Source organism: Drosophila navojoa, chromosome X, assembly GCF_054131105.1.
Source record: "Drosophila navojoa isolate 15081-1374.11 chromosome X, UAZ_NAV_1.0, whole genome shotgun sequence".
Classification (NCBI taxonomy): domain Eukaryota; kingdom Metazoa; phylum Arthropoda; class Insecta; order Diptera; family Drosophilidae; genus Drosophila; species Drosophila navojoa.
In genome coordinates this window covers 31,425,679-31,453,373 of record NC_142895.1, presented here as the reverse complement: position 1 = coordinate 31,453,373, position 27,695 = coordinate 31,425,679, and the positions used below count along the sequence as shown (strand labels likewise).

Here is a 27,695-nt window from a genome sequence, read left to right as displayed (position 1 = left end):
AGTCGAGGCACAGCAAGATCAACCTAGTGATCGAATCAAAAAAACCTCCAACGGGGAAAGCCAATGGATCTACAATAAACAAACAACTGTGTCGTCAACCATCAATATATAACGAGAAATATTTGATGGCATAATGGCAGAAATCAGGACCAAAGTTATCGATCACGCCATAGACACAGACCAACTTTATAGCTGGGAAACGAGACCGGAAACATCAAAGCATGAGATGTTTTTATTCGGTTGGTCGAGCCCAATGGTGAAGTTGTTTAACCTTTTGGACAAAAGAGTTCAAAGAGTATGGCTGCACATTGAAGAACTGCAGGCCAACATTGAGCTCAGCAACCAGGAGGATGCTATAGACAGCAAAGAAACGCTAGAGTTCCTCTGGAATAAAGTCCAGTCAACGCTTACCGATTTAGAGGTTAAATATGATAAGCGTGTCCATGAAATCGATGGCATAGACGCACTGGAAGTCAAAGTGTACACAGTGTCTAAAAGGCTGGAAAGAAAAACAAGTAAGAAGACTCTAGTCGAGACTGCTCGACTAGGAGATACCCTGAACCCTCCAAGCTGATATTCTTATCATTCTGCACTACTTCTATGCGCGCACACATAAATACACATGCATCCGAGCGCAGTAAGCAGCGACTGCGCTTGGGCTGCGCTGCAGTGTGGGCAATAGAATGAGAATTTACTTGGTGAATAACTTCTTTTGTAAACATACAATCTTAATGAAATTTTTAGGGCGTAATTATATGGCCAATGTGTGTACATTCCAAAGCACAAGTCTCTAGTACTTGAAATACGTTTTTTAGAAATTGGGGGCGAAGGGGGCGTGGTATCCAAAATCTGTTGATTACAAAATGTTTGTATTCATCATATGTATATACACAGTAAATCTGAAGTCTCCACGTCTAATAGTACTCCGATGAGGCTCAAAAAACAAAATCAAATTTTCAATTATTTTCGATAAAAAAGTTACCGGATGAGTTATCGAAAAAATAAAGCAAACTCGTACTGCGTATGGTATACACGAATATGCACACAAAATTTCAGCTCTCTAGCTCTCATATCTTCTGAGATCTCGGCGTTCATACGGACAAACGGACGGACGGACAGACGGACAGGGCTATGTTAACTCAGCTCGTCGTGCTGATCAAGAATATATATACTTTATGGGGTCTGTCAAGGATTACGTTGAGGAGGACAGCTATAACGTAATCTGGGTCATCGAGCGGACGAAAAAGTCCCCGCCCATCAGAGGAGTAGAGTGCTGCAGGAGTGCCACGACGCTCCCACGGCAGGGCACCAGGTCGTGAGGAAGACGGCGATGAGACTGGCGCAGAGATACTTCTGGCCAGGGATATTTCGGGATGCGGCCAGATACGTGAGGCGTTGCGAGGTATGCCAGGAGCTCAAGAGCGAGCAACAACAGCCGGCAGGACAGACGCTTACCAGGCAGGTAGCAGAGCCAAGGCGGTTTTGTGTGCGGACTTCGTGGGTCCCCTACCTCGCTCGAAGCGTGCAAACACAATGTTGCTGGTGTTCCATGATGCCTTCGCCAAATGGGTGGAAATGGTGACGCTGAGGAGGGCCACCACCGCTCTGCTGCAGGTGGCATTCAGAGAGCACATCTTGGGCCGGTTCGGGGTGCCCAAGATGCTCGCGATAATGGCGCGCAATTTTCAAGCAGAGGGTTTAATTCGTTCATGGAATCCCTAGGGGTGAAGTTGCAGTTCACGGCCCCGTACTCCCCGCAGGGAAATCCCACCGAGAGGATGAGCCGCACCGTGAAGACTTTGATGGCCCAGTACATCGAAGGACATTTGGTGTCCTTTGGCTTTGGCTCGTGGGACGAGCTGTTGCCTGAAATATCGCTGGCCATCGATTCCAGTGTCGCGGACTCCACCGGATTCACACCTGCGTTTCGCCTCCCGTCCGCACTCTACGACGAGGTCACGCCGGCTCAGCAACGAGGAAAGTCGATCCATCAACGACAGAGAGAAGTCTTCGAAGTGGTCCGCAGCAATCTGCAGAAGGCGTCAAAGGGCCAAAGCAGGTATTACAACTTGCGCCGTCGCGAATAGAGGCCTGCACTGGGGTCAATGGCCCTGCTGCGGCAGTACCAGTTGCCCAGTGCGGCGGAGGGCTTTGCGGCGAAACAAGCGCCAAAATTCGACGGCCCCTACAAACTCATCCACTTCTTCTCGCCGAACGTGGTCCGGCACGCCCGAGCGGACGAACGGAAAAGGAGAGTGGCCAATTTCTCCCAGCTCAAACCTTTGCACTCAGAGGACGGAGAAATCGACAGGACGCCGACGAAGTACGATATAGAGGAGGGGAGAGGATCCGTCCGGCCGGGACCGGCCACGGACGCGTCGCTCGAAAGATAGACGAGATTTGGCTGCGCAGCATCCGTCACGGCAGCATCAGAACTCAGTCGCAGGTGGTCTAGTTTTTTCACTCGGTCCACGACACCACGGTGAGCGTCTCGGCGGCATTGGAGGACATGCTGATGATGACGGAGGTGCAGTACAGGACCATGTATACGATTCGTCGGCCCCACCAGAGCCAGAGGTGAGTTAGACGACGTTCTCGAAGGTCGGGCGACGAAGAGATGACGCAGCGAGAGATGCTCCCCCTCATCCCATGGAATCGGACGGTTCGCCCGACCAGCACGGTGCTGACAAAAGATGTCGTCGATCTGCTAAGAAGGAAGATCGACGCCTGTAGCCGGCGGCATCGCCGCACATCGCACAATTTAAGCAAGTAAAATTAAGGTTAGTAGCAATAAGTTAAAGTTAATGATAGTAACAATAAGTTAAAATGGAATTTTGTAATTAATAATTTGAACAATGATTAAAAAGATGCCACCAAGCCACAGCAGTGTTTGGCAGTATTTCACCAGAGGAGTGATTATAAGAAGTGGACGCATGCAGGGAAGCAGACCAAAAAAACAAGATCTACAATAAACGATGACGAAGTAGGTCGCTACCTATCTACCCATGTTTTACCACTTTCCATCGACCCTTTAAAACAATGGGCTGATATGAAAGTAGTTTATCCCAAACTATACAACTTAGCTCAAAAATATTTGGGAATTCCCGCGACGTCCGTGCCCTCTGAGCGCCATTTCTCCAAAGCTGGAAGTACCATAACCAAAACTCGCAGCCGATTGTCACCCAAAAGGCTTGACAAACTTATTTTTTTAGGCAATTGTGCAGAGGAGGAATGGAATATATAACTTAACATAACTTCATTGTACTATGTAATATTGAAAATTTACTTGTAACTTTTTATTAAAAAAAAAACATGAAAGATATCCTAGATTTAATAAACATTTCATCCGATACCTTGCAACATCGATGCTTTTGATTTGATATTTTTATAAGTACGATGCTTTTCTTTTGATGCTTCTTATGAGTACATGATCGATACTTTGCATTCGATATCGTGTCCCTACTCATAAGAAACAGAACTCCTAGGAGGCTTAAAAGGGGACAACCAAGGGACCTGATTCTACGATCGCCCCGGATGACGGTCAATATGAGTTGACATATAGCTGCCATCATTGTGTTATTATTGTATTGCGTTGTAAATATTTGTAATTGTAAATATTTGTAAATTGCGACAGCAACGTAAGTTGCCGGCGCGCCCTAATGGGCTGAATGAACAGATAATAAGCTCACAAAGGGGTTATTGAAAAACCTTGTATGGCTTTAACAAATATAAAAAAAAAAGTTTTAGTTGAAAATTTAAGAAGATTGTTACAAGTGAAGTGAAAAAAAAGACTCGAATTGAAAATAAATTTTCTTGAGAAGTGCCCTAGGCAGACTGAGTCTGCCCCAGCTATGAATTTTATTACTTTACAAAGTCTCGGGTTTTTTCTATTTCTCTTATATTTTTATATACATCGAAATTGATGTATATACTAAATGAGCGATTTTATTAGTTTGGCTTAGGGTAGAATCTAGTCAAGCGCTTTCGACTTGGGTTTTCTTACTTGTTTTTTTTTTTTTTTTTTTTTTTTTTTTTTTTTTTTGTATTCGTTTAATAACAACTATACCTTTATAATACAATATGTGTTTCTGCGGCTAAGGGTCACGCACGATGCTTGCGGGACGGCCGTAAAGCATTGCTTCCCAAGCACTTTGCACTCCTTTAGCCTGGGACAGCTCGTCTTCTCTAGATTCTGCGAAGCTCCATCATAATTGTGGCCGCGAAGGTGCTTATAAGTTTCCAAACTGCCTCCGATTCCAGCATTACGTTGACCATATTGTCTGCACTAATGCAACTGCCCACTGCTTCTTACAGACTTACGCCTCTTCTCAAGGAAGCGTCCGCATTCGAATAAGGCGTCCTCTACCAGACTTCGTCCGCACCAAGAGTATTTGTCGGTTTCATATTGGCCAAAGCGCTTCAAGTAGCTTCGAAAGCATCCATGTCACGAAAGAATCTGCGAAAGATAAAAAATAGTCTCGCTGTATTTGCGGTTTACCCATGGCTCAAGGGATGATAGTATGCGTCCACCGCCCTATAGTGGAGATATTCCACCTTCTTTGCCATCGTGCAATGCTGTTCGCTCTGATCTCGTTGCGTCGTATAGGCTCGTGTACATTCCGTTCCACGGCTTCAGCGACTAAGTCCTCCAGAGGCAACATGCCGGCTATGGCGAGCACCGTGTCGCCTGAGACTGTTCGGAACGCGCAACAGACTCTAATTGCGCTCAATTTATAGGTAAAGGTATAGGCTGTAGCTAGGATAGAGAATGATGGACCTAATGACGCTCTTTAGAAGAAAACGTCGTTGTTGTTTAGGTCCCCGCGTGTTAAGCGTAATTCTTGAGAGAGCTCTGCAAGAATCAGCTGCCTTTTTATGCACATATTCTAAGTGCTCGCGGAATGTTAATCTTGTGCCTATCATGACGCCAATATATTATATCGCCCTCTTTGATGCAACGGTGACGCTGCCGATCTTTATTGGCAGTTTCCACTCTTTTGCGACTATTGACTAAAACGACTTCTGTTTTGTGTGCCGCTAGCTCGAGCCCAGCTCCTGTCAACCAACTTCGTATGCGAAGGCCCCAGCACTGAACCTTGGGGGACTCCAGCTGACACTGTATGAGTTTGGAGACCCTCACTCGTGTTGTATACCAATAATTTTCCTCTGAATTTTATTATCTTTCTTTATTATCTCTTTTAGATATATAGGGATATCCAGTACCATATCCCAACTAGCTGTGGTGAAGGCATTCCTTACATCCAGAGTCGTGATGATGCAGTATTGCTTCTTTCCGTGCCTCCATCTGCTGCCTTGGATGGCGGAAGTTGCCAAGCCAACAACTTTTTCTACTGCATCAGTTGTTGACCCGACCTTCCGGAAACCAAATTGATTAGGTGACAGGCCTCCGGCGCTAGCAATGGAAGTCTAGAGCAAATGAGTTTCTCAAACATCTTTCCCATAGTGTCTAAGAGACAGATTGGTCTATACGACGATGGCTCTTCTGGCGGTTTGCCAGCCTTGGGTAGCAATATCAGATTCTGGGTTTTCCATTTAGTTGGAAACGTCTACTGAATTAAGCATTCGTTGTATAATTCGGCAAACGTACTAGGGTGCAAAGCGAGGTCTAGCTTGAGCGCACGATTTGGGATCCCGTCCGACCCTGAAGTTGTGTTAGTTCTAAGACCTCTGAATGCTACGTAAACTTCTTCGTCTGTAACTAAAAAACTTTGAGTGCTCCTTCAGCTCTGATCAGCAGCCTCGGACAAAGGGCCATGAATGGATCTTAATCGTTCTGGAAAGAGCGTTTCCAGGCGATCCGTAGGCTGTACCTGTCTACCTGTGTATAGTCGTTTAGCTACTATCTTATATGCCCTGCCCCAAGGGTCATATTCGGCTGAGTCACAAAACTCTACGAAGCATTTCCTTTTACTTGCCCGAATGGCCTTCTTCAACTATTTTCTTGCTGTTTGGTAATTGTTTCTCAAAAATGTAGACCTACCGCGAGCCCGTTGCTTCTACTTGCCTGGATGCATTTGCGTCGAGTGTCACCTATTTGTACAGATGCGTGAACTGTTTGCGACGTTACATGCTCCTATTGCAGGCACTCTGTATTTAAGCTACCATTTAGCATGCTCTGGCCTCAGCATTACCAATTGTGCCCAAAGACTGAAAAGCCTCTGAAAAGGTAGCGGGATCAAAAATATCCAGCCGATACGATTTTCTCCACTAGGTTGACGCCTTGGCTGGTGGCTCACCTATTGTGAACAGAAGTGCCGTATGATCGCTGCCCGTATAGCTATCGCAGTGACTCCATGTTGCTTCCCGAAAGAGGGATGAAGCGACAAAAGTAATCTCAATTACATATCCGTATCCAGCCCGACTGAAGGTGAACTCATGGCCAATGTTTAGCAGTGCAACATCTAGTGTTTCGAAGATCTCCAATATGATACGGCCTCTGGCATTTGTTGTGTGGCTACCCCATTCTAACGCCTATGAGTTAAAATCTCTTGCTATAGTGGCCTTCCGATCCCTAGCATCTTTCGTCCAGCACCGTTGTGTATTCCCTAAGCTGCGTGCTGTGAGCCAGATAGCAACTGTAGAGCTATAAGTTATCATATCGGCCACGTCTGAACAAATTGAATGACTTAACAACCGAAAGTACATTCGTTGAGTTGCCACATACCTACAACACAGCCTTGCCATTTGCGTCTGTCGCCCATGTTCTACAGTAATATACAGGACAAATACAAATGAGCATGGTTCAAATCCTTATGTTCGTGTCTGAACATTCTGCGGGGCCCAGAAAGGGTGACATCCAGATAAACTGAGTGTGCCACGTGAAGTTAAGCCTCTTTGAAGAACTTCCGCGGCTTGTAGGTCAGTTGAGGAAGTTGTCAATCGTTTCATTGTTGCCGAAGCCAAAGCCTCCAAATGATGATGAAGATGTCCTTCTTTTGATCCTGATGCTTTAGAACAGCTATTGATTCGCTTGTAGTGGTTATAGTTGTTTCCTTTAATATGCTGCTGCTACTTCCAATTGACTCCCTTTCCGATGTAATTGTACGTGCAGTTTTAGTCTCCATAGTTGGTAGCGCTGCTGTGGTGATTGGAGAGTTTGAGTCACTGGAGAGTTTGGAGTTTGAGTCGGTACTGTCGCTGTTGTCTTCAGCTGCACATCCAGTCTCCGCAGAAGTTTGCTCTTCCGTCGGCCAACTGTGGAAATATCATCCATTGGTCGAACTTCCAATTGGATATCTGTTGATGTATCTTGAGCGATACTCAACGTCGATGTCGAAGTTGTGGCAGAAATTCCATTCTCGTCCTCATCTTCTATGCCCTCCGAATCCAATATCGGAGTTGGTGGAGCCCAGATCTTCTTTATTGGTCTCTTGTCTTCACCCAGCTTTGTTTTTGTTGTTACTTCTTGAACTTTATTTTCTTGTTCTGTAGATTCAGTTATATTTCTTCCCATGTGTGGGCTTGCCGGCGGAAATCCCACTTTTTGAACACAATTGCATCCAAAGCTGCCTGAGATGCTGGCATCTCATCAGCGGTGACCTCGTCACTGTTAGTGTGAGTGTCTTCTTTTATGTTTTGCAGTGCACTTATTTTTCTTTCCAGCCTTTTAGACACTGTGTACACTTTGAATTCCAGTGCGTCTATGCCATCGATTTCATGGACACGCTTATCATATTTAACCTCCAAATCGGTAAGCGTTGACTGGACTTTATTCCAGAGGAACTCTAGCGTTTCTTTGCTGTCTAGAGCATCCTCCTGGTTGCTGAATTCAATGTTGGACTGAGCCTCTTTAATGTGCAGCCATACTCTTTGAACTGTTTTGTCCACAAGGTTGACCAACTTCACCATTTGGCTTGACCAGCCGAATAAAAATATCTCTTGCTTTGATGTTTCCGGTCTCGTTTCCCAGCTATAAAGTTTGTCTATGTCTATGGCGCGATCGGCAACTTTGGTCCTGATTTCTGCCAGTATGCCATCAATTATTTTTCTTTAAATATTGATGGTTGATTGTTTATTTTAGATCCATTGGCTTTTCCCGTTGGAGGTTTTTTTGATTCGATCACTAGGTTGATCTTGCTGTGCCTCGACTCACAGCTTGGGTTGGTAAGCCAATGCGCAAATCTGCAATTATTTAGAACTTCACTTTGTACTAAACACAAACACTTTTCCTTGTAGACTGCATCGAAGTATTAAAATACTTCCTCCGGCTCGAAGGACCATGAACGAATACACTTGACTATGATGGTATTTAGTTTCGTATTGATCTTTATTTTTCTGAGCCCAGGTTTATATACCCAGACTCATGCATATTTTCAACCCTTATATGTAGTGTGTCTATTGCTGAGTGTGTAAGGCTCAGAGCTCGTCTCATACATAATCTGGCTCTGGGGTTGTAAGGGTTGGTGTTCATCTGTCTATTTAAGGAGTCCGTACCGTGTGACCCTTATCTGTTTCCATGGCACTACCTGCTCGTTGTTGAGTACGTCGGAGGCATCTTCGGGATCTTCGTATTTTCATGCCTTAACAGTACCCTAACTGCAAAACTTGAATGCTTACACTAAAAAAATGTGAAAGTCACAGGGTATTTGTAGATGTGCCACGCCTCTAAAGTAGCGTAAAATTTATTTTTGGGTCAACGAGGAGGTTACTTCTAGCTTCTAGCTCTTCTACTCAAGGAGATATAAGCCTTTGGCGGCTTGCCACTACCCCTTTGGGCGTACATATGTCCTTGGAAGCTTTTTGGTCTTTGGCGGTCAGCCCGACTATACACATATACCAAATTTGAGGTCTCAAGCATTGTTCAAACATGAACATACATAATAATAACAAGAAAGAAAGCTCTAGTCGAGACTGCTCGACTACGAGATCCCCTGAACCCTACAAGCAACTGATATTTCAATAATAATTAGCAAACACACACACACGCATACAAACAAACACACGCACACACACGCATACAAACAAACACACGCATACACACACACTCACATATACAGGCGATTGCGCTTGGGTTGCGCTGCAGTGTTGGCAATATAATGAGAACTTATTTGTTAAATAATTTAATTTCTAGACGTACGATCGTAATGAAACTTTAAGAACGTAATCATAATGTTAAAATGTATGTGTATACCGAAGCACAAGTAGTATTTGATATACGACTTCTACAAAGATGAGGGTGAGGGGGTGGATTTAGGGGTGGGGGTAAATTTTAACAAAAACCGAAATTGTATAAAATACATCTTAATATACGTTTTAAATTTGGAGACTCTAGCTTGAAAGGTGTAGGAGATATAATTTTTTAAGTGATCTTCGATAAGGTTTTTTATCGATAAAAAAGTATCGGAATGAGTTATCGTTTTTTAGTGATAAACTCGATATGCGCGTGATATATACGGACATTTTTAAAAAAAGTTGAAGTCTCTAGCTCTTATATCTTCTGAAATCGACGCGTTCATACATACGGACGGACAGACAGACGGACAGGGCCAAATCGACTCAGCTTGTCGCCCTGATCAAGAATATATATACTTTGTGGGGTCTACCACGCTTCCTTCTGCCTGTTACATACTTTTAACAAAACCATTATACCCTGATTTCCCATTTTCAATGGGTTCAGGGTATAAAAATAGAGACAATACTCGATAACCTGCGCGTTATCCGACACAAAGTAAAAAATATGTCACCCGTTAGTTGCAGCGACCAATATGTAAATGTAACGTGAGCCTGGGCCCAGCGATCTAAAAAAGGGACACTTGAGTAAACATCTGTGCACTTGTCTGTAAGAGAAAATGCATCCTTCCAGTGACTGGAAGTAGTTTTAAGTCTTTGTTAGGTTTATAAGAACTAGGATTTTAAGCAATAAAGAGTTCAGTTTCAATCTTGAATTCGGCAAATGTGGAGTTGTTTCATTTAACGCTCTCTCACCAACTGCGATGCATAGCATAAAGGCAACAAAAAACTGAGTGAAATTCATCGTATGCATTGCTCTTCTTCTCGCTCGATGTTATACGCTCTCAGTTGAGTGGAACTCGTCTCTTGCATTCGTCGTCGCGCTTATATTCTGCACATAAAATAAAATGCTCAGTTCAGTGAAATTTGTCACTTGCATTTTTCGTCGTACTAATAAATATTTTGGGTAATTTGGGTTTAACTCTGACAGAGAATTTGATGAATTTGATTTGAGGAATGTCCGACCGATATAGGACATACCGACTGGAGGAGCTGTATGTGGAAATAAATGTTTGCATTACAGAGCAACTCACGAGATACACGAATCAACATTCGCTGCGGCATATGAGTGTACGTTTTTATCGTCTGCCAAGCTGCCCAGACTTCCGCTACCTCCGTTTGATGGGACTACAAGAATTTTAGTGCGTTATTCAATCAAATGGTGGATCAACAAACAGCTTGTCAGACATCGAGAAGTTTTATCAACTGATCAGCTGCTTAAAGAGAGCAGGACTAGAAACGGTAAATGCATTTTCGATGACACCTGAAAACTACCGAAAGGCAATTGATCATTTGAATCAACGCTACGACAATCCAACATTAGTGTTCTTGGAAAATTTCTCATCATTGTCAATGTTCGCTCTCCCGGGTGGAGTCAGTCAGTAACAATTTGGAAAGACTCTGGCATTTTGAAGATATAAGCAAACCAATCGACAAGTTCACACAGCAAATGTTTGCTCCACCTGTACGCCCGCAAGCAGATGGTAGAATTATTGTTCGGCTACCATTCAGGATGACCCAAGACGTGTAGGATCTTCATACGAGTCAGCCAAGCTTGAGATTCGAGTCACTGGAACGGCGCTTAAATCGCAATCTTTAGTTAAAGGCAGCATATACAGAATTTCTACGCGAATATCGAGATCTAAATCACATGAGTTTGGTATATACCACATAAGTACGTCTTTAAGCCAAATAGCACTTCAACGAAGCTCAGAGTTGTCTTCGATGCCTCAAATCGGACATCATCGCAGCGATCACTCAATGATTTGTTAATGGTTGGACTATTCAAACGCATTTATATACGATTCTGCTGAGCTTTCGAACTTAAAATATGCACTCAATGCAGATTTTGTGGAAATGTTCAGGCAAGTATTGATGAACTACCGTGACCGCAAGTTTCAATACATTCTTTGGATAGATTCAGCAGATAAGCCACTACGGACCTATGAACCTATGAAACAAGTCACTATACTTCGTCACACGGAGTATGGCATATTTAGCTGATCTACACATGCAAAATAACAAATTGGGATCACAAGCTATAAATACATCATGGATGACAGCCGAACACCAAGGAGTTGCAGTTGCATGGATTTTGTGACACTTTCATACGTGCAGATGCGGCATCTACACACGCACAGTTGCAGAGGACGACAATGTGCAAGTTCGCCTAATCGAGTAAAAGTGCGAAGTAGCACCAACTCTTAATTTATCGCTTCCAAATTGGAACTCCCTGCTTCCCAGCTGCTGGCCCAACTCTACGTGAAAATCAAGGGGATTATCACATTGACACAAAAAACCGATCTGTAGAGCGACTGGTCAATAATTCTTAACTGAATACAGCATTCTGCGACACTATCAACTTTTGTTGGAAACCGTGTTTCTGACATACAAGAAGCCACACCGGACTGTCATTGGAGAAACTCAATTAAATCCCGCCGACCTGAACTCATGGAATTGAGCGAATCAATCTGTTTTATGTTGACGGCGTACCTGAAGTAGAGCCCAAACGCTTGGCTAAAGGACAAACGTCACGAACCACATTCTGAGGTCATAACACTTGACCTCAGGATGCACCAGAGGCTCAGAAACATCCAATCCAACTTCCCAGTAAAGATGACTTTATTCGTCACTACAGTTTCTTCATGTGCAGAACTAGCATGACATTGTTGCACTTATTCGTCTCGTAGAGTTGACTTCTGTTGACCAGTCAACGTTTACCTTCACATTCAGGGCAAGGCTTCTCGTAAGGCGTACATTGCCATATTCGTATGCCTCGACACCAAGGCTGTGCATATCGACATAGTATCTGTCGTCTCAACGGATGCTTCCTTAGCCGCGATGAGGCGCGTGATTTCACGACGAGGATTGTCTGTGGATATATTTTGCGGCAACGCCATGAATTTCATTAGAGCAAGCAATCAATTAAATAATCTACGGAACTACTTCTTCAAACAAGAAAGTCAACAAATGACAATTCATACACAAATGAACTCATAAACCTTCGTTTCATCTCACCTAGAGCACCATACTTTGGCGGCCTCTGGGAGGCGGCACTTAAAGAGCCCGCTGCACATTTTGGCCACAATCACATCGAAAGTTGAAGCCATTCTCAACTCGCGCCTGCTCACCCCACTATCATCAGAGCCAAGCGACTTGGGTGGTTTGACACCTGCGAGCATTGCCTGAACACAATATAGAAGAGAACAGCTGAAATTTTTGGACCACAGGCGTTTGATAACTGGTACAGATTACTTCAATGAGCTCAACGTGCGCTCTTAGTAAACCAAACCATAATGCAGTATCTCTATCGGTATTATAATTCTTATAGATGAGGACAACATACTTTCTGAGAAGTGGATAATGCGTCGCATTACAGGCTGTAATTTAAACCTACAATTCCTGGACGAGATCAAAGAGATGTTCGCACTACCTGTCTCTTGAAAGACTGCGCCATTCAATAGGGCCAAATCCAATCAAATTAATTTGTTTAACTTGCATTGAAACCTACATTCTTATATTTGAGACCACCCTAATTACTTGCCTTTCTTGCATCGTAAAACCCTCCTTGCTGCTGCGCTTGCTCATACGTTTTGTATTTTTGTCTATACCAAGAACTTTACGACCAAACGCAGTCGCTGCTTACTGCACAGTTAGCAAAGCGCGTTCTTATACGTGCGTGTGTATGTATGTGTTCCTAACTAAAAGTGTAGAGTGAGTAGAATATCGGATTGGAGGGTTCAGGGTATCTCCTAGTCGAGCAGTCTCGATTAGAGTTTTCTTACTTCTTATTATTGGATTTAGCAAAGATTAACATACAACTTCGAATTTAAACATTCCAAATACCTTTGAGGGATCAAAAGTTATATCTAACGAAACACACATATGAATGCTACTTTTTATCTACAAATGCACAATAGCAAGACTTTGCACAATTGGACGATAAATCACTGAACTACAAAATAATTTTCACTCATCTTATTATACCCTGAACCCATTGAAAATGGGAAATCAGGGTATAATGTTTTTGTGTAAAAGTATGTAACAGGCAGAAGGAATCATCGCAGACCCCACAAAGTATATATATTCTTGATCAGCACGATGAGCTGAGTCGATATAGCCCTGTCCGTCTGTCCGTCCGTCCGTCCGTCCGTCCGTCCATCCGTCCGTCCGTCTGTCCGTATGAACGCCGAGATCTCAGAAGATATAAAAGCTTGAGAGCTGAAATTTCGTGTGCATACTCGTGTATACCATACGCAGTACGAGTTTGCTTTATTTTTTCGATAACTCATCCGATAACTTTTTTATCAAGAATAATCGAAAAATTGATTTTGTTTTGTGAGCCTCATCGGAGTACTATTAGATGTAGAGACTTCAGATTTACTGTGTATATATATATGATGAATACAAACATTTTGTAATCAACAGATTTTGGATACCACGCCCCCTTCGCCCCCAATTTGTAAAAAACGTTATTCAAGTACTAGAGACTTGTGCTTTGGAATGTACACACATTTTGACCATATAATTACGCCCTGAAAGTTTCATTAAGTTCGTATGTTTACAAAAGAAGTTATTCACCAAGTAAATTCTAATACTATTGTCCACACTGCAGCGCAGCCCAAGCGCAGTCGCTGCTTACTGCGCAGTTAGCAGAGCGCGGGCGCGTGAGGGTGGATGCATGTAAATGTATGTGTGCGTGCATAAAAGAAATGCAGAATGATAAGAATATCAGCTTGGAGGGTTCAGGGTATTTCCTAGTCGAGCAGTCTCGACTAGAGTCTTCTTACTTGTTTAACATTAGAGTCGTCGCGACTGCTGATAAGCACACAGCTGATCTGAAGCTCGTCTTGTGATTTTGGTTAAATCGTGAATTAACAATTGGACCAATGGCGCGTTAGTGGCAAAAAACTTGTACAGTATCTTTTTAAAGACACGGTGAAGACAATAATGAAGTGCATTTCGCAAATTAATTGTTAAAGTTCAATTTGTAAGTCGAGCTCCGGCCGCTTGCCAGCGACCGCGTGTCAAAATAGCTGATCACTTGTTGCTGTCCACGGAAGTCGCACTGACTGGTTGTTGTCCATGGAAGGTTAACAATCAGTGTTGCATACTCTTGGGCATTCGCAAATTTGGCAGCAACAAATTTGTTAATCTTGCCCAAAATGGATAGAGACGCATTTTATACAATTTCGGTTTTTGTTAAAATTTACACCCCCGCCTTTATATCCACCCCCTCATCATCATTTTTTAAAACTCGTATATCAAATACTAGAGACTTGTGCTTCGGTATACACATACATTTAAACATTTTGATTACGTTCTGAAAGTTTCATTACGATCGTACGTCTAGAAATAATTATTCAACAAGTAAGTTCTCATTATATTGTCAACACTGCAGCGCAACCCGAGCGCAATCGCATGTATATGCGTGTGTGTGTCCGAATTATTATTGAAATATCAGTTGCTTGGAGGGTTCAGGGGTTCTCGTAGTCGAGCAGTCTCGACTAGAGCTTTCTTACTTGTTTAATGTTAGCTGCAATGCTATATGTTCTACTGGCCTTGTTTCTAGAGCCGCATCTTCTTGCGCAAGTGTGGCGGCTTGCCCTTCACAAAAAAAAAGACTACTACTAAGCAGGCTATCTGGAAAAAGCAAAAAAAAAAAAAAACAACGGACAAATATTCCGCAAAATAAAGCCAGCCCAACTTAGCTCCAATTGCTCAAGTGCGATTGATTTGTCTTTGCATTGATTTTGAAATTCCAGCCTCTACTCTGGCTTTTCTTTGCTATATGGCGTCATAGCAATAAAGTGAATTCGTTTTAATTGGTGTCGTTCAAAACGAGGTGGTGGTTCTGTGGGCAGAAGCACCGACGGGATCATTTTAGATATTTTGACAAACATGCTACTTGGCTTGGGTGCGAGTTCAACTCCCGCGGAAAACTCTTTTTTGTTATTTCAGCTTCTTTTGTATTTTTTAAATTTTATAAAAATGGGTTTTTCCGCATTATGAATATTGATTAAGCTTATTTATATGTATGAATTCATAAATATATGGCTCACGCATATAAATGTCGCAATTTGGGCACTATAAATGGCGATTGCCACGCCCCTAGTGGCCGTAGAATCCTCATTTTTAACCGTAACCTAGCTGCAAACTTTGGATGCTTACGCTCAAAAAACTTAACTATCCAAATTTGAAGCTTCTAGCTCTTATACTTTAGGAGATATAAACTCTATCACAGCTCGTTGGACTTGGGAGGTCAACCTGCGTATATACTAGCATCAATAATGCCCAAAATATAGCAGAATTTAAAAAATCACTATATCTTCAGGTCCGATTTGCCACGCCCTTAGTGGGCGGAGATATATAATTTTTCCACCCATCTTTAAAGAATCGAAACATTAGCTCTCGTGCCAAATTTCAGCATTCTAGATTTACCACTTTGAGAGATACAATTTTATCCGATTTGCCACGCCCCCAATGGGCAGAGATATATCCGCCATAGCTGGTGATCTAGGGTGGTCGACGCGGATCTACATACCAAATTTCAGCTTTCTAGCTCTTCAACTAACATGATTTCTGGCATTTTGGAAAATGCATTTTCCGATTTGCCACGCCCCTAGTGGGCGGATCCCGATATACACGAGTATATGTTCCAAATTTCAAGTCTCTAGCTTCAATAGCGCCGAAATAGACTGCGTTCGTACGGACAGACGGACGGACAGCAAGACGGACATTGCACAAAACCAGTATACTCATTTCACTTTCGTGAATGAGTATAACAAGTTAGGCACATAACAGACAATATCAATAAACAAGTTCTCACAATCTTTTATTGAAAACCTTAACTATTGGCACTAACCAGACAGCACATAGACCGGACACGTAGTGTAAAGTGATTTGCACACTTATTTTTGAGCATTGGTTCCCAGACCGTTCGTATTTGCTCGGCTCCTCACCTTTTAGGCTTGTGCTACGAAAATATGGGAACACAAAATCATTTCTCTTCATGCGCTCGACCGAGATGGTCGACAAAAGATCCCTTTATGCTAAATGTTTCCCTTGCTCAGGCACAAGCAGCAGCTCACAAAAATTGAAACTTCTTCCCAGCTGGAGCCCATGTCTTCCCTTCTGTGTGAAGAGTATACCGAACTCATCAAACCGTTTGCCAAGCTCGTACAAAATATTTGAAGGGTATGAAAGCGTTGGTGCTCATAATGAAAATGCTTTCGCGATGAGCGTGCACGCACACACTCTACCTTGCTACATGTACTACGAGTATTTGTATGCCTGTGTGCGAAGCTCTTGCTGCCTGTAGCCAGTGTTGCCAGATAAGCTATTAAATAACATTTCTAGCTTTTTATACCCTGAACCCATTGAAAATGGGAAATCAGGGTATAATGGTTTTGTTAAAATGTATGTAACAGGCAGAAGGAGGCGTGGCAGACCCCACAAAGTATATATATTCTTGATCAGGGCGACGAGCTGAGTCGATTTAGCCCTGTCCGTCTGTCTGTCCGTCCGTCCGTCCGTCCGTCCGTCTGTCCGTATGTTTGAACGCGTCGATTTCAGAAGATACAAGAGCTAGAGACTTCAACTTTTTTTTTTTTTAAATGTCCGTATATATCACGCGTATATCGAGTTTATCACTAAAAAACGATAACTCATTCCGATACTTTTTTATCGATAAAAAACCTTATCGAAGATCAGTTTAAATATTATATCTCCTACATCTTTCAAGCTACAGTCTCCAAATTTAAAATGTATATTAAGACGCATGTCATACAATTTCGGTTTTTGTTAAAATTTACCCCCCACCCCCAAATCCACCCCCTCACCCTAATCTTTGTAAAAGTCGTATATCAAATACTAGAGACTTGTGCTTCGGTATACACATACATTTAAACAATATGAATACGTTCTGAAAGTTTCATTACGATCGTACGTCTAGAAATTAAATTATTCAACAAATAAGTTCTCCTAATATTGCCAACACTGCAGCGCAACCCAAGCGCAATCGCCTGTATATGTGAGTGTGTGTGTGTGCGTGTATTTGTTTGCATGAGTGCGTGTGTGGGTGCTAATTATTATTGAAATATCAGTTGCTTGTAGGGTTCAGGGGATCTCGTAGTCGAGCAGTCTCGACTAGAGCTTTCTTACTTGTTTAAAATCCTAAATGCTATATCAATTTTGAAAATGCTATTAGCTATAAATCTAGCTATATTACAAAAGAATATTTTAAGTTTCATTATTTAAATTTAAAGAAAAAAATTTGCAATTAAGTCCCAAACTGTACTTAATGATCTGTGCGATTCTACTAGAGGGCTGCATGAGTTCCAGAAAAAACGTACTCGAGTTAACAATGCTCGTATTGAATTGAGTGGAACCGAGGCCAACTCAGAAATGGATGAGTAAGTGAGTGCGCTCATATATGACTCAGAGGCACAATATTCTATTAAACGAGAAAGGGTCGAATAAATATGAGGCCGAGTATATGAGTTGCTTCACTGAGTTAATGAGTGGCGTCGCTGCTAGCAGAGAAAAAAAGTTAGCGAAAAAACGAAGGGCAATGTAATCGTGTGTGTGCAGGCCAGACGGCCGACCAACGGCAAATTTGCCGTTACAATTTCGTAGCGAATACATATTCTTTATGCGTACCAACGCTTTCATACCCTTCACACAAAAACGAGCCAACGAAATCCCTTGTAATTTTGTTATGCCATAAACTCGTTAGGAGTATTATTATTTGTTTAATTAGATATAATGTATAAAGCAATTATAATTAATATAGAAGTTAATAAAATTATGTATAGATCGATATATAAGATAATGACATGAAAACACTAACATTTTACATGAGCATGGCAAACCCTTTTAAGAGTTACATATACTCTCTAAAAGGAAAGGGCATAGAAAGAGACAAAATATGAAAAAATAGGTGCGCAGTTAAGCTTCATATTGAAACGCATGCTTTTCGTTTTTTCACTGATCGAGCCTCAAGCGACAGAGCCGAGCAAATACGAAGTGTTGACACGAACATATGTGTGCACTCAAAGACTCGAGTCACTCGACGCCAATATGCTTCGGATAAATGTTGTAGGCAGCGGGTTATGAGTCATAGAGTCCATGCGAACTCCAGCTCACTCAACAATATTCTGCCTCGGACTCACTCACTCAGTCTTATCTCGAATGGACTCTATTTTGCCAGGTTATGAGTGCGGCCATGCAGCCCTCTAGATTCTACCACCACTACTTTATCGTATACATATACTTACATAGATAATCACTAGTGGTTCATTTACACCATCACTGATTGCGCATTTCTCGGCATTAATTGTGTGAAAGAGTGTATTACAAAATAGTGAAAATCCATAAGCAAAAATTTTATGATTCGCGCACAAAAATCACAGATTTTAAAGATTGTATAAGAAAGGACGAGTTGGACAACATGCGGGCATATTACATATACGGCGAATTCAGTGTTTTTGCCAAATTACATGACATTAAAATGCATAAAGAGAGTTCAGCTATTTTGTAAGCTTTTTTACGAGCTATTTTCAGCATTTTTTTATAGCCGATTTTTCTTTCTTTTTTTCTTTTTGGTCTCAAAACCTGGCAACACTGTCTGTAGCAATTTTAAGTCCCAGCATTTGCATTTGGATGATCTTGTGAAGTGCTCACATACATACAGATGTATATATGTATGATTAAGCTCAGCATACAAAATGGGATGAGATTGTCGATCCCTTGCACCTGTGCGTATGTACATATATATATAGTAATATATCCATCACAACATTAAACACAACACCAAAGCCCTAGCAACTACTTATAAACAAATCGCCCAAGCGTCCGCTTAGAAACAATCATCCGATCATCCACTCATATAAACAAGTCGCACTCCAACGCATCGAACCCTTTCACGTGGGAACTGCATATTTAGCATATTTGGCAGCGATCAGGCCACTCACTTCACCAAAATCACGCCACCATCGATATACATTTCTAGCTATATAAGACAAACAAATTTTCAATCAGCAGCTCAGTTTCAATTCAGCTCTAAGACCACTCTTACATCGCGTAAGAATAATTGTACTCCGTTATAAGTTTTATTTCAGAAATACATTTTTTTTTTATTTAAACTATGACGTCGGTCTTATTATTGGCGCAGCCGGTAGGATTGGTTTGGTGAACAATTAAGATCATCATTACTAATCCGCTAAAGTACTACGTGACCTCTCGCGTGTGCAACCTGACTTCTAGTTAAAATATAGACCCGCTGGACTATTTAGAAGTTCTGCGTAGTGGAAATCAACCACTACATAACATTTGTGTCCGGGACTTACATATCTCTCGATCCCAAAAAAGTCATAAGTGTTATACCAAAAAAAAACAAAAATTAACAACCCGTTCAACTATAAATGATTAATCCAATTAAGTGAAATAATCGAGTGAACGAACAATTCAATCACAATTAAATGCCAACTGTGTGCAAGTTAAAAGTGAATTAAACCAAAAACTGTTCAAACGATTGATCCAATTAAGAGAAATAATCAAAAGAACAGAAACCCACTCACAATTTCGTGCCAACTATGTGTAACCTAATAGTGAGCTAACTATTTAAAAAACTCTCGAACAAAAAAGTGCTTAAGAACCTACTAAACGGCTCCACCATGACTCTGGAATTGTCGGAGACCCACCTCAATCAGGCCCTAACTCTTCTAAGGCAGGTGCCTACATTCGACGGTGACACCAATGGATTAAGTGCTTTCATCAGACGCATCGACTACATAATGCAACTATATCCAACAAAGGACGTCCGCCAGCATAGCTTAATGTATGGAACCATCGAGATGCTACTAACTGGAGCAGCACAACGAGTGTCCCAACTCACACAAGCCGCAGGTTGGACTAGTCTTCGATCCGCCTTGATTAGTGAATTCAAAACTCACACACCCTGCGAGGAGCTTCTACGACGTTTGTACAACACCAATTTCAACGGAAGCCATCGTAAGTTTATTGAAGAATTAGAACATAAGACATTCATAATTGTAAACAAATTGACATTAGAAGGCGATCCCGCCAATGCTACACTCTATATAAATGCAATGAATACTACTGTAAAAGAAGTTATTACTAGAAAGTTACCAGATAGGTTCTATATGACCTTAGCGAAGTTTGATATTTCAACAGTGTCTAATTTAAAACAAGTAGCCCAAAGAGAAGGCTTATATGAAAATAGTTTCGCAGACAAACCCAAGTATTCTTCGAAGCCAACTGATTCCCAAAATTATTCTAAACAAAACCAAACTCAAACAAATTATAAACCAACCCAAAACCAAACGAATTACAAGCAAAATAACTATTAATCCACTTTGGCAAGGCAGAATAATCCTACTAACCAACAACTTTATACTGAGTTCCGTAACAAATTAAATTACGAAACGCAACAAAATCCTCTAAACTATCAACAGACCACTCAAACTCAAAGTCCTTTCCCTAACCAACCAACTAAACGAACTAGAGAAAGCAACAGCGGACAGACTAAAATGGATTGGTCAGAAAATTTTCATCAATCTGCCTCGGAACAAACCAGACCGATAACACCAATCGAACAAACCCCTACATCAGACTCATCTTAAATAACACACCCCTTAAATGCATAATAGACACAGGTTCTTCCATAAACCTTATTAATAAAAACTTTTTCAACTTCCCAGAAACTAAAGAACATCTAAAAGTTCAAACCATTAAAGGTATAATAGAACTCAATAAAAGCGTCTCATTCGCAAGCAGCAAACTCTGCCCCACTATACAAAAATTCTATTGTCACAATTTCTCAGACAGTTACGATATACTATTAGGTAGAAATTACCTTTCGGCATCCAAAGCCATCATTAATTATGCAGAAGATAACATAACCATAGGAAACTACACTTTCAAATTCAAATATGATAAAGAAATTTCCAATGAAACCCCTTACCCTCCAACAGAATTCGAGTACGACTTATTTTCGTACGAAATAAATAATAATATTGAAGAAAAAAACGAATACAGACTGGATCATCTAAATCCAGAAGAAACAAATAAATTAAAAAAAATACTTCACGACTATAGTGACATCCAGTACAGAAAAGGTGAAAATTTGACCTTTACTAGTACAATCAAACATAAAATAATAACCAAACATGAGGACCCTATCTATAAATACCCTTATAGACACCCATTGGCAAATGCCAATATTTTACCACTATCGATCTAGCTAAGGGCTTCCATCAAATTCAAATGGACCCTCAATCAATCGCAAAAACTGCATTCTCAACAAAACAAGGGTATTATGAATTCACTCGCATGCCTTTCGGGTTAAAAAACGCCCCTGCAACCTTCCAAAGATGTATGAATAACCTTTTAGAAAACTTAATTTTCAAAGACTGTCTAGTTTACCTCGACGACATAATCATATTCTCAACTTCACTAGATGAACACTTAACTTCCATAAAAAAGATATTTGACAGATTACGCAAAGCCAATTTAAAACTCTAATTAGACAAATGTGAATTTCTAAAAAAAGAAACACAATTCCTAGGACACATAATAACAACAGAAGGAATCCAACCTAATGCCGATAAAGTAGCAGCTATAATAAATTTTCCAATTCCCAAAACACGTAAAGAAATTAAATCTTTTCTAGGTCTTTGCGGATTTTACCGCAAGTTTATTCCAAATTTGGCGAAAATAGCAAAACCACTGACTCTAGGATTAAAAAAGGAATCCAAAATTGATATAACTAACCAAGATTTCATCTCAGCCTTCGAAAAAATGAAAGTACTCATAACAAACGACCCAATACTAATCTATCCAGATTTTAACAAAACATTCTCTCTAACCACAGACGCAAGTAATGTGGCTATAGGAGCAGTCCTCTCACAGGACCACAAAGCAATAGAAAAATAACTATTAGCCATCGTATGGGCTACCAAATATTTCAGACCATATCTCTTCGGTCGAAAATTCCAAATCCTCAGCGATCATAAGCCATTAGTATGGTTACACAATATTAAAGAACCAAACATGAAATTACAAAGATGGAAGATTAAATTAAATGAATACGACTATACTATTAAACATCTACCAGGAAAAGAAAACCACGTAGCAGATGCCCTCTAGAATCAACCTAGAAGAAAATCTTTTAGGAGAAGAAATTAGCAGTTCCCGAGCAACCATTCATAGTGCTCAGGAAGACAATCAAAATTTAATACCTATTTCAGGAAGACCTTTAAACTTATATAATAGACAAATTGAATTCATAAAAGGTAACGAAGACAAAATCGACATAATGCATTATTTCCATAAAACAAAAATATATATAACATACATAGAAATGACAGATACACTTGCTAAAAACATACACCTCTCAGATTTCCCAATATTCCAAAAAGCTTACGCTGAAATTATAAATCCCGATAGTAAAACAAAAACATTAAGAACTTCAACAAAATTACAAGATATCCTCACTTTTGCAGAATTTAAAGAAACAATTCTTTTAAATCATAAGAAATTACTCCACCCCGGTATTACAAAAACGACCAACTGGTTCAGAGAAAAGTATTACTTTCCAGACCACCAAAATCTAATACAAAATATTATTAACGAATGCGAAATTTGCAATCTATCTAAAACCGAAAACAAAAACACAAAAACTGACTTTTGAAATCACTCCATAAGTATACAATCCCAGAGACAAATACGTCATGGACTTTTACTTAATCGACAACAAACAATTTTTATCTTGCATTGACATATATTCAAAATACGGAATTTAGTAGAAGTAAACAGTCGTGATTGGCTCGAAACTAAAAGAGCAATCATAAAAATTTTCAATGACATGGGAAAACCCATCGAATTCAAAGCAGACAAAGATTCAGCATTTATATGCGCAGCTCTCCAAGCTTGGTTACAATCCGAAAAAGTAAAAATCGATATCACTACTAGCAAAAACGGTATTTCAGACATAGAAAGATTTCACCGAACAATTAACGAAAAACTTAGAATTATTAATACAGAATCCGACATAGAAAACAAACAGACGAAATTCCAAACCATATACATTTATAACCATAAGACAAAACACTTGACAACGAACAGAACCCCAGCAGACATATTTATATACGCAGGTACACCTGAATATGACACACAAGCAAACAAGATAAATGAAATCAAAAATCTCAACAAAAACCGAATCGACTTCGAAATAGACACAGTCTACAAACACGCCCCTCTAGTTAAAACTAAAACAACGACACCTTTCAAGAAAACAGGACAAATAACACAAACTGACGAAAAACATTACATAGAAACTAATAGAGGACGACAAACCACACATTACAAATCGAAATTCAAAAGAAACAAGAAGACTCTATTCGAGACTGCTCGACTAGGGGATACCCTGAACCCTCCAAGCTGATATTCTTATCATTCTGCACTTCTTTTATGCACGCACACATACATATATATGCATCCACCCTCACGCGCCCGCGCTCTGCTAACTGCGCAGTAAGCTGCGACTGCGCTTGGGCTGCGCTGCAGTGTGGGCAATAGTATGAGAATTTACTTGGTGAATAACTTCTTTTGTAAACACACGATCTTAATGAAATCAGGGCGTAATTATATGGTCAAAATGTGTGTACATTTCAAAGCACAAGTCTCTAGTACTTGAAATACGTTTTTTACAAATTGGGGGCGAAGGTGGCGTGGTATCAAAAATGTTTGTATTCATCATATATATATACACAGTAAATCTGATGTTTCTACGTCTAATAGTACTCCGATAAGGCTCAAAAAACAAAATAAATTTTTCGATTATTCTCGATAAAAAAGTTATCGGATGAGTTATCGAAAATTAATAAAATAAACTCGTACTGCGTATGGTATACACGAGTATGCACACAAAATTGCAGCTCTCTAGCTCTTATATCTTCTGAGATCTCGGCGTTCATACGGGCGGACGGACGGACAGACGGACGGACGGACAGACGGACAGGGCTATATCAACTCAGATCGTCGTGCTGATCAAGAATATATATACTTTGTGGGGTCTGCGATGATTCCTTCTGCCTGTTACATACTTTTACATAAAAACATTATACCCTGATTTCCCATTTTCAATGGGTTCAGGGTATAAAAAGAAGACTAACGAAAGTAAATACGACACCTAATTTTAGAAATCACCACATTACTACTGTCACTTTTATCAATGGCATCTCCCGCCCTCAATCAAAGCATCGAAATACAGCATCAGCATATGTTAAATATAAATTCTGAAAAAATTCTTAACATAAAGACTTCTACTTGGTTTAAATCAGACACAAATGAAATATTCATAATTTCGCATGTACCGAAAAAAAAAATAAGCAAAACACCACTTTATAAGATTTTACCTCACCCAGATAATCAAAATAATACATTAATAGAAAATACTTTTGAGACTTACTACATCTTAAATAATAAAGCATATATAAGAACCACAAAGAAACAAGAAACAAACGAATGTATTAGTAGTATAATAACTCAAAGATCAGCAGAATGCAAATATACCAAAAGATTTAAAACATACCAAATCAATATAGAACCAAACATTATTGTAACTTGGAACTACGCAAAAACAAAAATCATTCAAAACTGTAATAAAAATAATATTAATATTCAGGGTAATAACATAATTAAAATATATGACTGTAGCCTTCAAATAAATAACATCTCAATTGTAAGCACACTATCAGACTACACACAAACTATCTATGTAACAAATAATATCACAAAAACAGAACCAATATCATTAATACAAACAAAGCAAATAGTTTTAGAAAATACTAAATATAATAAGACATTCAATATTATAACCACTACAACTTTTATAATTACTATTATAAGTCTAATACTATTTGTAACCATTAAATTTAAGACAATATCTAAGAAAATTATCATAAGACATGAAACAGCCATAACATCAAGTAATTCAACACCAGAAGATCAACCACTCCCCGAAACTCATTCACCATTAGAAACCATACCACAATTGTACCCTACATTTTCCGCCTGAGGACAGGCTAATCTCTTTAGGATGGGGAAGTAATATATCGATCAGCACTCACCCACACTTAAACACAACACCAAATCCACGATCGCCCTAGCAACTACTTATAAACAAATCGCCCAAGCGTCCGCTTAGAAACAATCATCCGATCATCCACTCATATAAACAAGTCGCACTCCAACGCATCGAACCCTTTCTCGTGGGAACTGCATATTTAGCATATTTGGCAGCGATCAGGCCACTCACTTCACCAAAATCACGCCACCATCGATATACATTTCTAGCGATATAAGACAAACAAATTTTCAATCAGCAGCTCAGTTTCAATTCAGCTCTAAGACCACTCTTACATCGCGTAAGAATAATTGTACTCCGTTATAAGTTTTATTTAAAAAAAACTTTTTTTTTATTTAAACTATAACGTCGGTCTTATTATTATATATATATACATATATGCATATACAGCTAGAAAAGAAACTTATAAAACGTATTGGCAAGTGCACTTGTCACTTTAGTTAATCAGTTACCGCGGATCTTCAATTCGAACCCAAAATCATTCACACAAATCTAAGTTGAGGTACAGCAGACGAAGAATAGATGATAGCGCGGCTGCGCTTAGCGCCACTCAATCCAGCGTGATTAGCGAAGCTGCCGATCATAATTGAAAAGATCTTTGACGATAGCAGTCGCGATCAGATTCATAAATTATTGTAAAAAAGAAAACGTGGGTGAGCTATTACACAATATAAAAAGATTATATCCGTGGATAGTGCAAGCAACAATTATTTAATTAGTGTTCTAGTGATTTGGCAATAGGTACGTTAATGTACAAGTGTTATAATTTGCTAATTATTCATTAATTTAGGTGACCACCTCGATTTAACCTAATAGCTAGAGCTATCACCTAAAGCAAAGACTACGAAAGAGTAATTGGCTTTTATTTTATATGACTCGTGCGGTCAATGACACGCAGCGATAAAATAAAAGACCTGGCTGCACAGCAGATTAGCTACCACGAAGACAAGACACCCTCACCGACACAGAGCTAACTCTCAACAGCATAAGAGTCCATTAACGGCCAAAAGAGAGACTCCACCCTCAACAACCGGTACTAAAGAATCGGTATCTCTAAAGCAACCAACCCAATGACGTAAGACAGCCTCATTTAGATCTAGCCCTTGCCCAAATACATGAGTTAAGTAAGGACCCGGCGGAATGTAGAGTAATGCATCAGTTGATGCGCTGATGTAGGAACACAGCGGAGGTAGTCAGAGCAGACTATGTGTGTTGCTCTGAAAAGGTTTTTATAAAACAAAAAAAGAAACAAGTAACAACAAGTTGTGTATTTTTTTCATACATATTTCGTTTTTTATAAAATAGGTACTTATTTTATTCTTTTTTCTAATTGACAAATTTTATAAGTTTAAATTTGTTTCTTCTTAAATAGCCCTCATATATGTATGTACGCATTTATGCATGTATATGTATGTACATAAGTCTCCACGCATACATATGTAGCATCAAGCATACCAGCGTTTCTTATGCACGCGCTCATTTGTATGTGTGTATGTATGTACACATAAATGCATACTCTAGCGTTGAAATGAGACTGATTTGTTTTTGCTTTGAATTTACCATCTGCTACTCTCATAACAAGAATCTTATTTTTGGATTTCATTTTAATTAAAATTGTTGATAGTAGGTGGTGGCGCTGTCGGCAAAGGCGCCGGTTCAATTTGTTTTTGTTCTTTTGACAAACATGCCTTGGGTGCGAGTTCAAATCCCGCGGAAAACTCTTTTTTGTAAATTGCAAATTTTGTTATTTTAGCTTCTTTTATATTTTTTAAATATTTAAATTTTATTTTTAAATTTTATAAAAATGTTTCCTTCCGTGTTATCAATGCCTATTAAGCTTATTTGTATATACATGTACATACATAGATAGCTCAAGCATATAAATGTCGCAATTTGATACTACAAATGCCGATTGCCACGCCCCTAGTGGCCGTAGACACCTCATTTTTGGCCAGTTCTTAGAGAGAGCTAACGGTAACGTAAATGCGAAATTTGAATGCTTACGCTCAAAAAATGTGAAAATTACAGGGTATTTTTCGATATGCCACGCCCCCAAAGAGGCGTGACAATTATTTTTGGGGCATCGATAGAGGACCAGTAACTCAACTATCCAAATTTGAAGCTTCTAGCTCTTAAACTGTAGGAGATATAAAGTTTTGCGGTTTGCCACGCCTCTTTGGGCGGACATATATCCACTATAGCTTGTTGGACTTGGGAGGTCAACTCGCGTATATATACCAAATTTCAAGTCTCTAGCATCAATAGTGCCTAAAAT

General features: G+C 40.0%; 1 protein-coding gene and 1 long non-coding RNA gene across 2 annotated transcripts; one reads left to right on the top strand and one right to left on the bottom strand.

Moving 5' to 3' along the window:
• The first annotated feature begins 1,533 nt into the window (after window positions 1-1,533).
• On the top strand, window positions 1,534-12,693 carry LOC149090841 (uncharacterized). The gene is made up of 3 exons (XM_089263611.1): window positions 1,534-1,678; window positions 1,723-2,055; window positions 12,581-12,693. The coding sequence occupies exons 1-3, from the start codon at window positions 1,534-1,536 to the stop codon at window positions 12,691-12,693; spliced, it is 591 nt and encodes a 196-aa protein (XP_089119737.1).
• A 2,561-nt stretch (window positions 12,694-15,254) lies between these two features.
• Window positions 15,255-27,461, bottom strand: LOC149090840 (uncharacterized). Its single transcript, XR_016197466.1, has 2 exons — window positions 27,361-27,461; window positions 15,255-15,377 (listed from the first exon to the last, which is right to left on the bottom strand). It is a non-coding gene; the product is annotated as an uncharacterized LOC149090840 (long non-coding RNA).
• Window positions 27,462-27,695: the final 234 nt, after the last annotated feature.